Raw genomic sequence first — 15695 nt, 5'->3', positions numbered from 1 at the left:
GTGGGAGGGGCTGGCGCATGGCGTGTGTTGGTGAGTGGGAAGGGCTGGCGCATGTCGTGTGTTGGTGAGTGGGAGGGGCTGGCGCATGGCGTGTGCTGGTGAGTGGGAGGGGCTGGCACATGTACATGTGTTGGTGAGTGGGAGGGGCTGGTGCATGGTGTGTCCTGGTGAGTGGGAGGGGCTGGTGCATGGTGTGTCCTGGTGAGTGGGAGGGGCTGGTACATGTCGTGTGTTGGTGAGTGGGAAGGGCTGGTGCATGGCATGTGTTGGTGAGTGGGAAGGGCTGGCATATGTCGTGTGTTGGTGAGTGGGAAGGGCTGGCGCATGTCGTGTGTTGGTGAGTGGGAAGGGCTGGTACATGTACATGTGTTGGTGAGTGGGGCTGGCGCATGGCGTGTGCTGGTGAGTGGGAGGAGCTGGCACATGGCGTGTGCTGGTGAATAGGAGGGGCTGGGGTCAGGGAGGACTTTAAGGACTTTGGTTTTCTGTAGAAATCTGGGATTTGCACATGTTAATATGACTAGAAGGCTTTAGCCAGGCTATGATGGTGCACACCTTTAACCCTAGAACTTAGGAGTCAGAGGCAGGGGGTTCTCTGTGAGTTTAAGGCCAGTCTGGACTATAGAGCGAGTTCCAGGACAGCTAGGGATACACAGAAAGAGAGAGAGAGAGAGAGAGAGAGAGAGAGAGAGAGAGAGAGAGAGAGAGAGAGAGAGAGAACTAGAAGGCATCAGGTAGCCTATAAAGAAGATAATAACTAGTTTTTATAAACCATCTATCATCTACTTACTACATTTTGTAAAAAATAATTCTACTCCCTAACTCTCCTCTTCTTGGGTTGCATATGCAGTGTAAGCACATTCAGGAGCTTTGAGAACTGTGGGTTCATATAGCGTGTGCTATATGGGTTCTGTAAGGGTGAGACTATGGGGACAGCGCAGACTCGCTATAGTGGGTCCATACGGTGTGTGCTGAGATCTGTAAGCATGAAGCTATGGGGACAGCGCAGACTTGCTGCACTGGGTTCATATAGCGTGTTCTGGGTTCTGTACATGTGAGACTTTGACAGTGCAGACACGGTACAGTTTACACAGCAGCTGTTAATTCCATCTGGACTCTAGCAATCCTTGAGCATTTTGTTGTATGTTGCCTTTTCACATGTGCAGACCATGTGAAATCACTACTCCGCACAGAATAGAGCTCCCCCAGAATCTGCCACATGCCCTTTGAGTGGTCAGATTGCTGATCCCCATGTCTAGGCAGCCACAGCCCTGCTCTGCCTCCTTCCTGTTACCTTGTGACTTCAAGAATGGTACAGACATGGAAGCTGTACAGACTATAACCTTCAGATACTGACCTTCCTACCTAGGCCGCTGCACACATCAGAGGTTCCTGCCCATTTCTGAACAGGACTTACACTGATGTACATTAGGACTTCCTCCACTCCTGGCTATTATGAGTATCTGTGTACAGATTTCTACGTGTGGAGCTCTGCACATCTGGGTCCTTGGCAGAAGTGAGCCAGGTCTCCACGTCCTCAGCATCACGTGGTCTGCCACTCTGTCCACTCAGCAGCTCTGCCCAGCGTGGGGCTGGAACCCAGCATCTTACAGGCTGCAAGCTCTCCAGCTCTCTGCCCCATCCCAGCTCTGAGCTCTGTCATCTGGAGACTCTCTTCATGTCTGTGGCACATTTTCTACTTGGTTTGCTATTTCTTTTTTAACTGCTGAGTGTTAAGAGTTCTTATATTCTTTAGATACAAAATACCTATTAAATATATAGCTTGAAATAATAATAACAACAACAACAACAACAATAATTAGGGTTTTTAAAGCCAGGGTTTCATTGTGTAACCCTGGTTGTCCTGGAACTTACTCTATAGACCAGGCTAACTTAGTGCTAGGATCAAAGGTGTGTGCCACTAAGCCTGGCTAAAGATCTATTACACGTGTTTGTGTGTTTTGTCTACATGTGTATCTCTATACCACAGTAGTGTCTGGCACCATTGGATCCCCTGGGACGGCAGCTACAGATGGCTGTGAGCTGCCATGATGGGGCTGGGACTCAAACTTGGATCCTCTGGAAGAGCAGTCAATGCTCTTAACCATTGAGCAATCTCTCCAGTCCCTCTACCAAGTATATTATTAGAATAAATCCTTCACTAAAGATGGCATGAAGATGAAGATGGCAAATAAAAATATGAAAAGGTGATCACCATCATGTATTATTTAATGCAAACTAAACTTAGGTAAGACACCACCACATACCTACTAGAGTAACATAATCACAATTAAAAATATGATTATCTCTCTTTTGGTACTATCAAAGGATATGATCCAGCAATTCTATCTAGGAATTTATCCATGAGGTGAAAAATGCACTTCCCATGTTTGTATCAACCAGGCACAGTGGTGTACACCTGTAATCCTAAGACACTGGAGGCTGAGGCAGGAGGATTGCTACAAGTTTCAGTCTGGTTTGATTTATATTGTAAGTTCTAGTTCAACCAGGGCTACATGAGACTCTTACAAACAAACAAACAAACAAACAAACAAACAAACAAACAAGCAAAGCCCCCAAAACAAAATAACCAAACCAACTAAATAAAAATATTCACATCAGGGGCTGGAGAGACAGCTTAGTGGTTAAGAGCGCTTGCTCTTGCAAAGGAGCTGGGTTTGACTCCCAGCATTCACATGGTGCTCACAACTATCTGTAAGCCCAGCTTCAGGGGATCCTATGCCCTATTCTGACCTCCTCGGGAACTGGGCACACACATGGTTCATAACATACATATATGCAGACAAAACACTTACATACAAAATAAATAAATCTAAGAATAAAATTTAGCAATAAAACATGTTCACCTCAGCTTTATTTGAGTTTAAACTAACCCATGGGCTTGTGAGACAAATGCTGAGCAAAGGCCTGCTCAAGTTGATGGTCTGGATGCAATCCCTGGACCGTTCATCTCTGGCTTCTGTGCATATGCATGCAGAAATACCCACAAGATAAATACGTGCAAAAGAAAGCTATCTTCACACCGAAGTCCTAGCTATGTGGTGTTACTGGACTGATATCTAGAGCTAAGCTTCCCAGTGCTGCGATTGCTGACACAATGCTCTTGTCTGAAATGAAAGTGTGTGCAAGGCAGAGAGGCTGCTTGCTTTGGCTCATCCTTACTCTCGTCCAGTGATGGTGGACATCCATGGTTCCCAGCATCACGTGGCCCAGTGCACTCATGCCCGAGCGGTCTGTGAACACGATGGTGCATCCTGCGAGAAAACAAACTGTGGTCATGGCCCAGAGGACTTGTCCTTATAACATGGTGCAAACAATCACTGAAGTCCAGCGTATACACTAAGGATTAAATCTAGTATATCCTAGAAGCCTATTTTATATTTCTCCTTTATTCAAAGGAACAGATTTAAACATTTATTTTATTTTACTTTTTTCTTTGATAGGGTTTCTCTGTGTAACCCTGGCTGTCCTCAAGCTTACAGAGGTCTGCCTGCCTCTGCCTCCTGAGTGCTGGAATTAAAGGCATGTGCTACTACCATCCACAGATCTAAACATCTAACTCTGATAAAGTCTCTTAGTTTTGTGCTACAATTTACAGATGTTTAACACAGATTTTCTGAAAGAGTGGACAGTCGGGCAGTGATAGCACACACCTTTTTTCCCAGCACTTGGGCGGTAGAGGCAGGAAGATCTCTGAGTTCTTCAGAGTGAGTTCCAGCACAGCTAGGACTATGCAGAGAAACCCTGTTTTGAAGAAAAACAACAAACAAACAAACAAACAAGAGAGCAGACAACAGTTACCTTTTGCATTCTGAAGTGGTTCCAAATTCTGCTGTGCAAGGCGGCTGAGACTGTGCAGCTGGCTGCAGCGATGGGCAACACCCCAGCCCCTTTGCCACCTAGGCCAACAGACACAGCCACGTTAACAGCAGCACAGAGGGATGGACAGGCTCTCACCCCAACTGACTCTTGACAAGGTCAACAGCCTCTTCCTGGAGCAGAGAGAATCATGTTTCTTTGATGTTTATTCTCTCTCTCTCTCTCTCTCTCTCTCTCTCTCTCTCTCTCTCTCTCTCTCTTCCCCCACCCCCCGTCCCTTCCCCCTCCCTTCCTCTCTCTCTGGTTTCACTGTAGCTTTGAGCCTGTCCTGGAACTCGCTCTATATACCAAGCTGGTCTCCATCTCACAGAGATTCGCCTACCTCTGCCTCCCAAGTGCTGAGACTAAAGACGTGCACCACCACTGCTTGGCAAATATATATATTTGAGACAAGGTCTCATTAGTTTCAGGCTAGTCTGAAACTTGCTTTACAGCCAAAGATACCCGTCATCGTCTGGTCATTCTGCCTCTACCTCCATAATGGTGTGATCGCAGGTGCGCACCACTATACCCAGCTATTGTGGTGTCGGGGATGAAACCCAGGGCCCAGTGTGTCCTAAGCAAGCATTTTATTAACTGTAATTCATTCCTGCATATTTGATTGTGTGTACTAGTGTGGAGGTCTGAATGAGAATGTCCTCCACAGGCTCATATGTCTGAATTGTTGCTCACCACTTTGTGCAGTTACTTGAAAAGGATTAAGAGGTGTGGCCTTGTTGGAGGCGGTGTGCCACTGGGGACAGGCTTCGAGGTTTAAAAAGCCCAGGCCATTCCTAGTGAGCCCTCTCTCTGTCTCAACATCTAAGCTCCCAGCTCCTGCTCTAGCACCATGCCTGCCTTCTGCCATGCTCCCCACCATGACGGTCATGGACTTGCCCTCTGAAACTGTAAGCAACTCCCAATTAGATGTTTTCTTTTGTGAACTGCTTGGTCATGATGTCTTTTTACAGGACCAGGACAGTAAGACAGCCAGGATACTTTATTACCTGATATCTGAAAGTTGCAGAAGGTCAGACAGCTCCTTCTTCAGACGATCCAGCTCCTTCCTAAGAGGCAAGCTGTTCTTCAGCTTTTTCACTGCACTTTGCCCATTGCTACCTAGCCAGGACCTACACCAAAACCAGAGACAGCACATGGGGGTGGGAATGGAGGCCAGCGGTAGAGCACCCGCCTAGAGCAAGCGGGGCCCTAGTTCCACCCCTAGGACCGCAAACAAAAATAAAGCAAACTAACCAGAAGTCTACTGTTAACCTGAATGTTCAGTCTGACCTTTACTTCTGTTATTTTTTTTAAAAAATAATTTGTTTAACTTTATTTTATGTGCATTGGTATGAAGGTGTCAGGTTCCCCGGAATTGGAGTTACAGACAGTTGAGAGATGCCATGTGGGTGCTGGGAATCGAACCTGGGTCCTCTGGAAGAACAGCCATGCTCTTAACAGTTGAGCCATCTCTCCAGCCTCCCAGAGCTTTACTTCTAACAAGCCCACTTCAAGAGGCTGTCCACCCTTGCATGTTCAATTATGGCAGCTTCTTTTCAGTATTACAAAAATTAAATCAGACCATACCTGTCCCTATGTTTAGAGATAAAACAATCAGGAAGAATGTGAAGAGTCTTCCAAGCCTTTAACTGTTTACTGGAGAACGTGGATTAATTAATAAGAACATTACTGCTGGCTGTAGGAGCTCATTACTCTGCACACAACAGCTGAGGGCGGAACTGAGAACCATGCAGCTCACAGTGAGCATATGTGGTCACGCACGGCTGTGAGATACACACTGCACGGATGTGTCCTGAGGAAGCATGCAGCTCACAGTGAGCATATGTGGTCACGCACGGCTGTGAGATACACACTGCACGGATGTGTCCTGAGGAAGCATGCAGCTCACAGTGAGCATATGTGGTCACGCACGGCTGTGAGATACACACTGCACGGATGTGTCCAGAGGAAGGAGATGAACAACTGCCTTGTGGATTCCAAAATGGCAGAACCTTTCATTTTAGTTAATCTTTGATTTTAATACTAGGTTGCAGTACCCTGTGTTCTCAAAGCCAACTCCTCATCTCTCTGCCTAATCTGTCTGCGGGCTAGACCTTACCACTCCAGTTCTTTAGTGACAGTGTGCCCAGAATATATCCAAGTGGGCCTCCCTTTCTCTTCACCCAGCCCAGTGCCCAGCTAAAGACTTATCTCAATTTCACCAACTACATAGTTAAATAGGCTCAGTATAAAATAAGCTCTTATTCTTATTTCTTAGAATATCTTCTTCAATAAGCTTATAAGGAAAAATAAATGTTAAAAAATGCTTTGAGGACTAGAGCAGGGTGGGTCTCAGAAGGAGCATCCAGAGGGGCACTGCCCTCCCTGGACGGTGTTTCCTGCTGTGCTAAGCAGTCTCACCAGGTATGCATGGCACTGCCTGCAGTCTCCGCTCTCCAAAGGAAGTCTAGAGAAATAAGATACTTATGTAGAGTCTGTGGGTGGTGAAAAAGTAATGCATGTAGTGTGTGTGTGTGTGTGTTTGTTTTCACAGAATGAACCAAGGGGAACAATTCAGATGTGGGAGTGGGTAGGCCTCCGGCACACCTGTACAAAAGAAAGCTCCAGGAGGAGAGGAACAATTTAAAGAGCAAACAGGGTACTCATACAGCTCCTCACGGGGATGCCCAAAAAACTGTAGGGTATGTCCACGATAAGATGTAATAAAAGTCATGCTAAAGAGAGCTCAAATGTGCCTGATAAAGCCTTTAGACAGAAGATGCTTCAATCAACTATTTTAGAGTGAGCTAAAGCTTTAAAGTTTAAAACCTGCAAAACAATGAAATCATTATGAATTTATCAAACAAATATTTATCCTATAACACAGCATGGTGTTGTAAAGATTTACCTAGAAGGAGAACAGAGTATCAGAAAGAAAAAGGTGACTCAGAAATTAACTTCAGCTGGAAGGTTCTAGGTACCAGGCAGCGTGGACCCAAGCCTGGGTGTGCCAATCATGCAAGTGCACACAGATCCACAGATGAACTGGCCGTCCACAGAGATGGTTCTACGGGCTGGGGGGTGGGGGGAGGATACTGAGGCGCAAAGAAAGGGAAGAGGGGAAAGACCATGAAGGGTTTTGCATGGCAGAATGAGAAAGTGGGTCCTTACTCCTAGGTAAATGTGCCCATTATTTTTTGATTTACAATTAATCCTGCCCACACCCCCCTTTTAAGACTACTAGGTTCCCAAGCCAGGAGTACTAGTCCAGGCCTTTAATCCTAGCACTCTGGAAGTGGAGGTAGGAGGATCTTGGCCAGCCTAGTCTACAGAGTAAATTCTAGAACAGTCAGGGCTATGTAGAGAGACCCAGGCTGTGCATGTTAGCACACAGTTTTAATTTCAGTACTCTGGAGGGAAAGGCAGCTGCATTTCTGGAAGTTCAAGATCACCCTGGATTGTACTGAGAGTTCTAGCCTAGCCAGGGTAAGTAGTAAGACTCTGTTTCAAAAACAAAATAAAGCAAAAAGTACAGGTGTACTCATAAATCTAGTGCTGGTGTCAGCATCAGCGTCAGACTGAGCGTTAGTGTCAGCTCTCACTTGGGCCACACTGCGGTTCACGTTCAGGGTCCCTTCTCTCGCAACACTGTCTGCTCTCATTTTACCTGGCTTGGAACTACACTTCTGTCAGAAAGGTACACTTGCTTAAACAACACTCAAACTCCACAGAGCCTTATAATGGGTTCACGTAAATCTTAGACACCAGTTTTCAAACCATGTAAAGCCCTTTGTATGATGTTAGCCATCTACCATATTCTATGCCATTATTAACTTCATCTATGACGCTAAGAAAGAGTCTATTTAAGCAGCGACAGGTTCGCCATCATGCCAGGACAAATAGCTACTGACACCTGGACTGATTTTCCCTGACTTTGATCCCTGAAACAGTAGTTTAAAAAGCTGCTCTCCTCCTCAACGTACAGAAGTAAGACACAGAATCTGAATGGAAAACAAAGCGCATCCTGAGGACATAGAATCCACAGCAGCATGGGTCACACGGACACAGGCATATTCTGAGGAATAGAATGCTTGCAAAACCCAGCAGGTGTTTTTAGTCAGTGCTAACGAAGTTGACAAGAGCACTCTAAAGTACCTGGCAGTCCCTACAGACCGCACTGACTTTCCATTTCCATGTGACACTCAATCTGCTGACATTGCAGCCCATCACACTGTGTTTATTCCAACCAAGATTTATTTTGTTTTCCTAGTGCTCTTCCACTGAGCTACACCTCTCACCTCCAAATTTACTTCATAGTTTTCTGTGCCAATATTTCATATGCACACACATACATTATATATATATATATATATATAATATGTACACACACACACACACACACACACACACACACATATATATTGAGAGAGAGTGAGAAAGAGAGAGTCTCATTATGCAGCCCTGGCTGGCCTCAGAACTCAAGTATGTGGACCCAGTTGGTCTTGAACTCACAGAGATCCTCCTGCCCCTGCTTTCCAAATGCTGAGATGAAAGGAAAGCACTGTACACCCTGCTCATATCTAGTTATAATTTAAAACATTCTTTTACAATTGTCCATTTAAGATGATATTTTATAAAGCTATCTCCCATCCATCCATCCATCCATCCATCCATCCATCCATCCATCCATCCACCAATCCATCCATCTATCCATCCATCCATCCATCCATCCATCCATCCATCCATCCATCCATCCATCCATCCATCTATCTATCTATCTATCTATCTATCTATCTAATCTAGCCACCTGTGTGTCTGTCTGTTTATTCTGAGACAGAGATTCATTACGTATCCCAGAGTGGTCTGCCTTCATCTTCTCTTTCCCGGCTGGGATTAGCCATGTGTCACTACAACTGGTGTGCTTTTCTGTAAGTAATTTTTATTAAAGTCAGTTACCTTTGAACCCTCCATATAGACTGGCAATGCCTAACATGCAAATAATTGATTTAAAAAACTTAAATCTTGGGGCTGGTGAGATGACTCAGAGGTTAAGAGCTCTGAATGCTCATCCAGGGGATCCGATTTAATTCCCAGCACTCACAGGGCAGCTCGCAACTGTCTGTAACTCCAGTTCCAGGGGATCTAACGCCTTCACACAAATGCACATAAAATAGTTAAATAACTTATTAAAAAAAACAAAACAAAAAACTTAAATCTTTTGCATGTAGCTGGTATTAAACAATAACAAAATGGAAGTATTTTTGCAACTTTAAGCAAGACACATAAGATATCTTTTCTCATGATTTCTGTATTAAAAATATTACTAAAATTTCTTTTCCTATAAAACCAGAACACATTTAAACATAAACTACATGAGGCTGGTGAAATAAAACCTTTGACTTACATTAGGGTTGTCTCCACTCTCGAGACGTGTAGGTCTTCGTCAGGGTCCTTGAACCCAGTGAAGGAATAGTAAGACTTATGCCATTTGATGGGTCTGTCAGGCATCCCTGTAGCTTCCTGGAGAGGCTGGGAATGCACGTTAGTAGTGTTCAAGCTTTGGACGTGTTCAGCAGACAAACTGCAGGAGTTGAGAATATACAACACTGTGCTTAGCAGATCGCTGGTGTGCAAAGTAAATCTGACTGCTCGAAATCCTAGAGAATATAATTCCCCAAACAATTAATACAGACGATCACTTGTTTTACCTTAGAATCATTTTTCATGAAACAATTATAGAGTTAAAATCTTTAAAAAACATTTTATTAGCCATTAAAAATCACCCAGCAAATGGAAACCACTCCCTCTTTCAACTCCACAGCAGCATTCCCATCTCCACCAGTGAGGACACTCACCCTAGCTGAGAAGGGATGGAGGTGGTTTTCAGTGCTGCCCATGAACCTTGCTACTAAAGAGAGGGAAGTGCTTCCATGGCCATCACAAAGTTTCTAGCAGAAAGACGGGCACACGGGGATGCCTGCTAAGGGAAGGCCCAAGCAACATCTACCTAGTGGCGGTCACAGAAGCTCATCTTTAAAAATTTTTTTAAATTGATTTTGTGTGTGTGTGTGTGTGTGTGTGTGTGTGTGTGTGTGTGTGTGTAAGTGTACTACATGTATTCCTGGTGCACAGAGAGGCCAGAAGAAGGTGTACAATCCCCTTAGAACTGGAGTTACAGACTGCTGTAAACACCATGTGGATTCTTGGAATTGAACAGAGGTCCTCTGGAAGAACAGCCAGTGCTCTTAATCACCAAACCATCTCTCCAGGCAACCCTTAATTTTTAAAAGTAGTTTGAAAATTACACAAGGGTGTTGGAAATATAGTTAAGTTAGTTCAGTGGCAGAGTTCTTGCCTAGAACACACAAATCCTTAGGTTTGGTTCATAGCCCTGACAAAAAAAATTAAATTCTATTAAGTATCATTATTATTTTAGGCAAGGTCTCACTTTGTAGCCCTGGCTGGCCTCAAACTCACAGATATATGCTTGCCTCTGCCTGCCTCCTGAGTACTGGGATTAGAGGTGTGTGCTATCACTTTGTCTACAAATACTTTGTAAGCACATGCTCATTGTAGTTTCATACAGACACAACTAAAAGTCTATTAGGAGTCTCACGCCTTTACTAGATATAACCACTGTCAACACACACACACACACACACACGCACGCACGCACACACACACACACACACACACACGCACGCACGCACGCATGAATAAAAGTCTATAAGGAGGCATATAGTCTCACGCCTTTAGTAGATAGAACCACTGTCAACAGCTGGCACATAGTCTCTGAACAACACATATTAACAATGTAGCTAATCGTGCAAACTTGGATATTCACAAATGAAATAATTAAAGCTAAGCTGGGCGTTGGGTACAGGAGAGGTAGAGGCAGATGGATTGGGGCTTTAAGGTTATCCTTGGCTAGGTATAGTGAGTTTGAGGCCTGCCTGGGCTAAGAAACTTTTCCTCAAAAGAATAAAACCTACCTCACCCCCTCCCTCAAACAAATCCATCATCCTACCACCAACACCATCACTACAAAAACATTTAAATAAAACTTAAGGGACAGGAGAGATGGTTCAGTGGTTAAGAGCACTGACTACTCTTCCAGAGAACTCAGGTTCAATTTCCAGACCCATATAGCAACTAACAATTATCTGTAACTCCAAGATCTGACACCCTCACACAGACATATATGCAAGCAAAACAGCAATAAAAATGAAAATAAATGAAAAAAAATAAAAAACCAAAACTTAAAACTCAGTTCCTCAATTACATGAGCAACATTTCAAATACTCAGCAGTCACATGGCTGGCGTTTGCTGTACTCGGGAGTACATCTGTGGAATACATACTTTTCTTATACAGACAGTGCTGTTCTAAACCTTTTCTATATGCTTCTCTGAACTGTATATGAAACAAATGCTTATGTCATAAGGTGTATGTTTCTATAAACACACATATAGCCATTTTAAATTGTTCCTTTTATTGCAGATGGTATCGTTATGGACCTATTATCCATATGTGAACCTTTTTTCTCTTAACTTGGTGACCTTTTGATGGACCAGGCTGACTCCATTTTAAGATTAGAAGTCATCTTGTTACAAGGTTAAAATAAGTTCATTTCTGTTTTCTGTAAAACTTGGATTTGCCTGTGTCTTGACCCATTTTCTGGAATTTGGCATGTCCTACATCCTATCCTCTGAAATTTTCACCCTGATAAGATGTTCTACCAAATAATTTTGAAATATTCAACAACTTCCCACATAACCTAAAATCTCCCAGCCCTTACAAAGCCCCAAACCTTGCAGTTCTGAGACTACAGAAACCCTGTTGGGGACTGCAGACGCTCAGACCCTGAACTTTCTATGACCCCTTGCCTGAAGGAATAAACAACTTGTTTTCCTATGCTTGCAGCTGCTCTGAGCACAAGACCCTCATGAGTTCCTGATAACAAAGGAGTGGTTTCTGGTGGGCTTGCAGCTGAAAAAATCCTGAGAGTTAGGGCGTGGCCATTAGTCAAGGAGAGCCATATAAGTTGTCCTGGAACACAATAAAACTGGCATTCTTGTTTCAAGAGTGACCCGTGTCTCTGTGTGTTTTTTAATCCCCAGACCCTTGCCCAACTGCGGTTCCAGGTGGTGCAGGCGCCATAAAACCCTACTTTCTCCTATGTTCAATGCCATTTTCTCAAATCCTGCTGTAGAGAAACAGCCTTGTCTGACAGAAAATAAAGCTTGCTTAATTTGACTAAAAACATTTGGGTTGGTGGTCTTTACTCTCATTCAGTGGGATTAATATCTTCCACATTGGTATGTATAAATGAGCCTATTCTTTTCAGCAGCTACATGCTAAAGTTAACTTAATAATCACAGCATGACATATTTATCACTTTCAATACTGATGGAATTGAAGTAATTTTCAGAATTCTGTGTGAGACTGAAATGTGCTTGCTCTGTTTGCTTGCCTGCCTTCCTTCTTTTCTGTTGTGCGTGTTCACGTGTGCACCTTCATGTGTGTTCATGGGCATGCTTGTGGAGGTGGATGTCCCCCTCAGGGTGTTCTACTGGCACTGTCCACCTTATTTTGAAGGATCTGGGTGGTCTCCCAGGTGAAGCTGGTTGGCCAGTGGGCTTCAGGAATCCTCCTGTTACCTCCCCAGTGCTGGGATTACAAGGCATGCTATCACAGTTAGCTTGTTTGTTTGTTTTATGAGGTGCAGGAGATAGAGCTCAGGTCCATACTCTTATGTGGTAAGCACTCTGTTGATACCGCCCAACCCTCCTGAGATGTAATTGTTCCTAAGAGCCAGAGCTTAACTCATTCTTGCAGCTATACTCTGCTTGGTACACACATTCACAATAAACAACATTATAAAGCTAAAAAGTTTTTCTTAATAGGATCATTTGATGGTAAGGTGAAGATTACTGGCAGAAGAAAAGAAAATTCAAACATTTTCCTTGAAGGCAGGAAGAAGCTCCAATTTAAGTAACTGAGCTGGTAGCTTCATAGGCCACACCCAACACTCAGGATGCAGAAGCTGGGGGACTCTCTAGGAGAGAGGCAACTTTTGTCTATATAGCAAGTTCCAGGCCAGCCAGTGCTATACAGTGAGACTCTGGCTTTATAAAGCAGAGCTGGGGAGAGAGCTGGAGAGATAGATGGTTCTGCATCTGCTCTTGCATAGGACATGGGTTCGATTCCCAGCACCCATACGGTGTCTTACAAGAATCTGCAATCCCAGTTCCAGGGGATCCGATGTCCTCTTCTGATCTTGGGCACCAAGCATGAGTGTGATACATAGACATGCATGCATGCAAAATAAACACCTACAAAAATGACTAAAGCAAGTTGGGTGTGGCAGCACACAGCTTTAATTTCAGCACTTGGGAGACAGAGGCAGCTGGAGCTCTGTGAGTTTGAGGTCTACAAAGTGAGTTCATAGCCAGGGTGTTTACACAGATTCCATTTTAGCTTATCTGTTCACTGGTTACTGAACTCATCACACAGGCTGCTCTCCAGAGCATATCCTTTAGATCTTTAGGATTCCTTCTGAGAACAGCAGCTTTGTGGCTTCTGATGAGATCATCACGAGGGACATTCTAAGAGTGTATGTGGGGCTGGGATAACCGCACTCATGAGTGAAGCACTTGGCTAAGTTTGTGAGGCCCTAGGTTCAATTCCAGCACTAAGATGGAATAGTCTGAATTTACATAGCTCACAGTAGAGCATGAAGAAGCTTTTCTTCCAGTTTCTTTTTGAGACAGGGTCTCATTTTGTAGGCTTGATTTGAACTCACTATTTAGACCAGGCTCACCTCAAACTCAGCAGATCCTCTTGCCTCTGCCTCCTGCTGTGGGATGGGAGGTGTGAGCCACCATGCCTGGCTTGCAGAAGCACTCTATTGTGTACAGACATTATCAGTGGAAACAGGTCAACATAAGGCAGAACAGCACTTGGGCACTTCAATTTGCTTTTTTATTGCTGAGTTATAGACCATTTTGTAAGGGAGATACTCTGATTTCTTTGGTGTATAAAGTGCTTTATAAATTACTACAATCTATAATCCAGGCTGGTTTGGAACCCACAATTCTCCTCTCTCAGGCTCCCCATGCTGGGTTCCTGGCTATTTTGAATAAAACCCTGAGTCAGACAGAGCAACTGCGAGAAAAAGAATGTGTGAGTTTTGACCTCCACAGTCAATCGTGGGAGAATGAAAGACGCTATCAAATGCTAGTCCTTAGGCTGGCTTGGAAGCCATCTTATTACGGGGAGAACTCGAATGCAGTCCCCAACACAAACTCAGTCTTCCTACATTAGCATCCCAAGGACTGGGGTGTAACACGATTTCTAATTGGTCTTGGTAATAAAAACCTGGAGTCAGATATTAGGAGGTGAAAGCTGAAACATCTGAGAAGCAGAGCAGCAGCCACTAGTTCTAACCTCTGCAAGATCTTCAGACCAAATGGGGTGTCCTGTCTCTGCAAGTCCTCAGACTGAATGCCTTGAGCACCTGTCTCTTCCCACTTTGTATTCCTCTCTCTGCCCAGCCATAGCCCTTCCTGTCTCCACCTTCCTAGGATTAAACGCATGCGACTCCCAATTACTGGGATCAAAGGTGTGAGCCACCCCCTCTTGGCTCTTTTTCTCTTGAGACTGGGTCAATCTAGTGTAGCCCAGGGTGGCCTTGAACTCACAGAGGTGTCTGCATCCTGAGTGCTGGGATTAAAGGTGTGTGCACCACCTCTGCCTGGCCTCCATAGCTAACTAGTGGTTTAGCTCCACATTCTGATCCTCAGGTAAGTGTTATTTGTTACAGCACAAACACAATATCACCACACTGGGGTAACAGGTATGCAGCCACAGCTAGAGGTCCTACTTGTCAACCTTACTTCATTCTGATGGGAAAGTAGGTGCTTAGAGAGAAGGCTGTGTAGAAACAGCATCAGGTGGAAGTTTAGACACTTGAGTTCAAGACCCTACTCTGTCTCTGTGGTCTTTGGAAGTAGGGCAGATGTCAGTAGGTCACAAACAGTTAAACATTCTACCTTCACAGGGACAGGAAGAGAAGGAACACTGTAGGTTTCAAAGTGTGAATGTAACGGACATGCCTCACACTCAGACCAACATGAGATTTGGGAGACCATAAACAGGAATACTTTGAGGCTTTTGTTGTTTGGTACAGGGCCTTACTCTAGAGTTTGGCTATACACCATCATGGCTGGTCTAGAGCTCACTACGTAGACTAGGCTGGCCTCAAACTCACAGAGATCTGCCTGCCTCTGCTTCCCAAGTACTGGGATTAAAGGCATGAACCCTAACATTTGGATGGAATATTCAGGAAAATAAAATGTTTGAACATATGCGGTTAGGAACAGAATCTAATTCTAGGAAACCAATTATATGGTATTTTTCAACAATCAAGGCTTTCATCCAAAGGTATTCTGGCAATGTCAGACATAATGAACACGTTTTACTTGAAGCTGGAAAGGGACACACTAGAAATAAAACAACTTACCAGAAGTACTGATAGGTTCCTGGCCTTCCAAGGAGTTCTGAGCTGTTTTTTCTCTTATATAAAATGTAAGCTGAGTTGGTTTCAGAGACTTGAAGCCCGGTTTCTGGAGGTTTTCTAAGTAGACACTTAATCTCTTAAGAGAATTTTCATTGATTTCCTAGGGAAAAAACAAAAACAAACCATAAGGGCATTTACATGTGAATAAAGAAAGAAGAAATTATTTGTGGTCCTTAAATGTATTGAAGATAATAAGTAATCTACTGTTAAAAATGTGGAGGGAACCCGACATTGTG

General features: G+C 44.1%; 1 protein-coding gene across 5 annotated transcripts in view; it reads right to left on the bottom strand.

Moving 5' to 3' along the window:
- Tcaim (T cell activation inhibitor, mitochondrial) overlaps positions 1–15695 on the bottom strand; it is a 29802-nt gene that overhangs the window by 5966 nt on the left and 8141 nt on the right. For all 5 annotated transcript variants that reach the window (XM_005348146.1, XM_005348147.2, XM_026779275.1 and 2 more), the window contains exons 5-9: positions 15403–15559; positions 9284–9536; positions 4887–5009; positions 3823–3920; positions 3184–3275 (exon numbers count right to left, since the gene is read on the bottom strand). In XM_005348146.1, coding sequence (XP_005348203.1) covers positions 3184–3275; positions 3823–3920; positions 4887–5009; positions 9284–9536; positions 15403–15559 — 723 coding nt within the window. The remainder of the gene's footprint in view (positions 1–3183; positions 3276–3822; positions 3921–4886; positions 5010–9283; positions 9537–15402; positions 15560–15695) is intronic.

Source organism: Microtus ochrogaster, chromosome 5, assembly GCF_000317375.1.
Source record: "Microtus ochrogaster isolate Prairie Vole_2 chromosome 5, MicOch1.0, whole genome shotgun sequence".
NCBI lineage: Eukaryota > Metazoa > Chordata > Mammalia > Rodentia > Cricetidae > Microtus > Microtus ochrogaster.
This window is presented reverse-complemented; position numbering and strand designations above follow the sequence as displayed.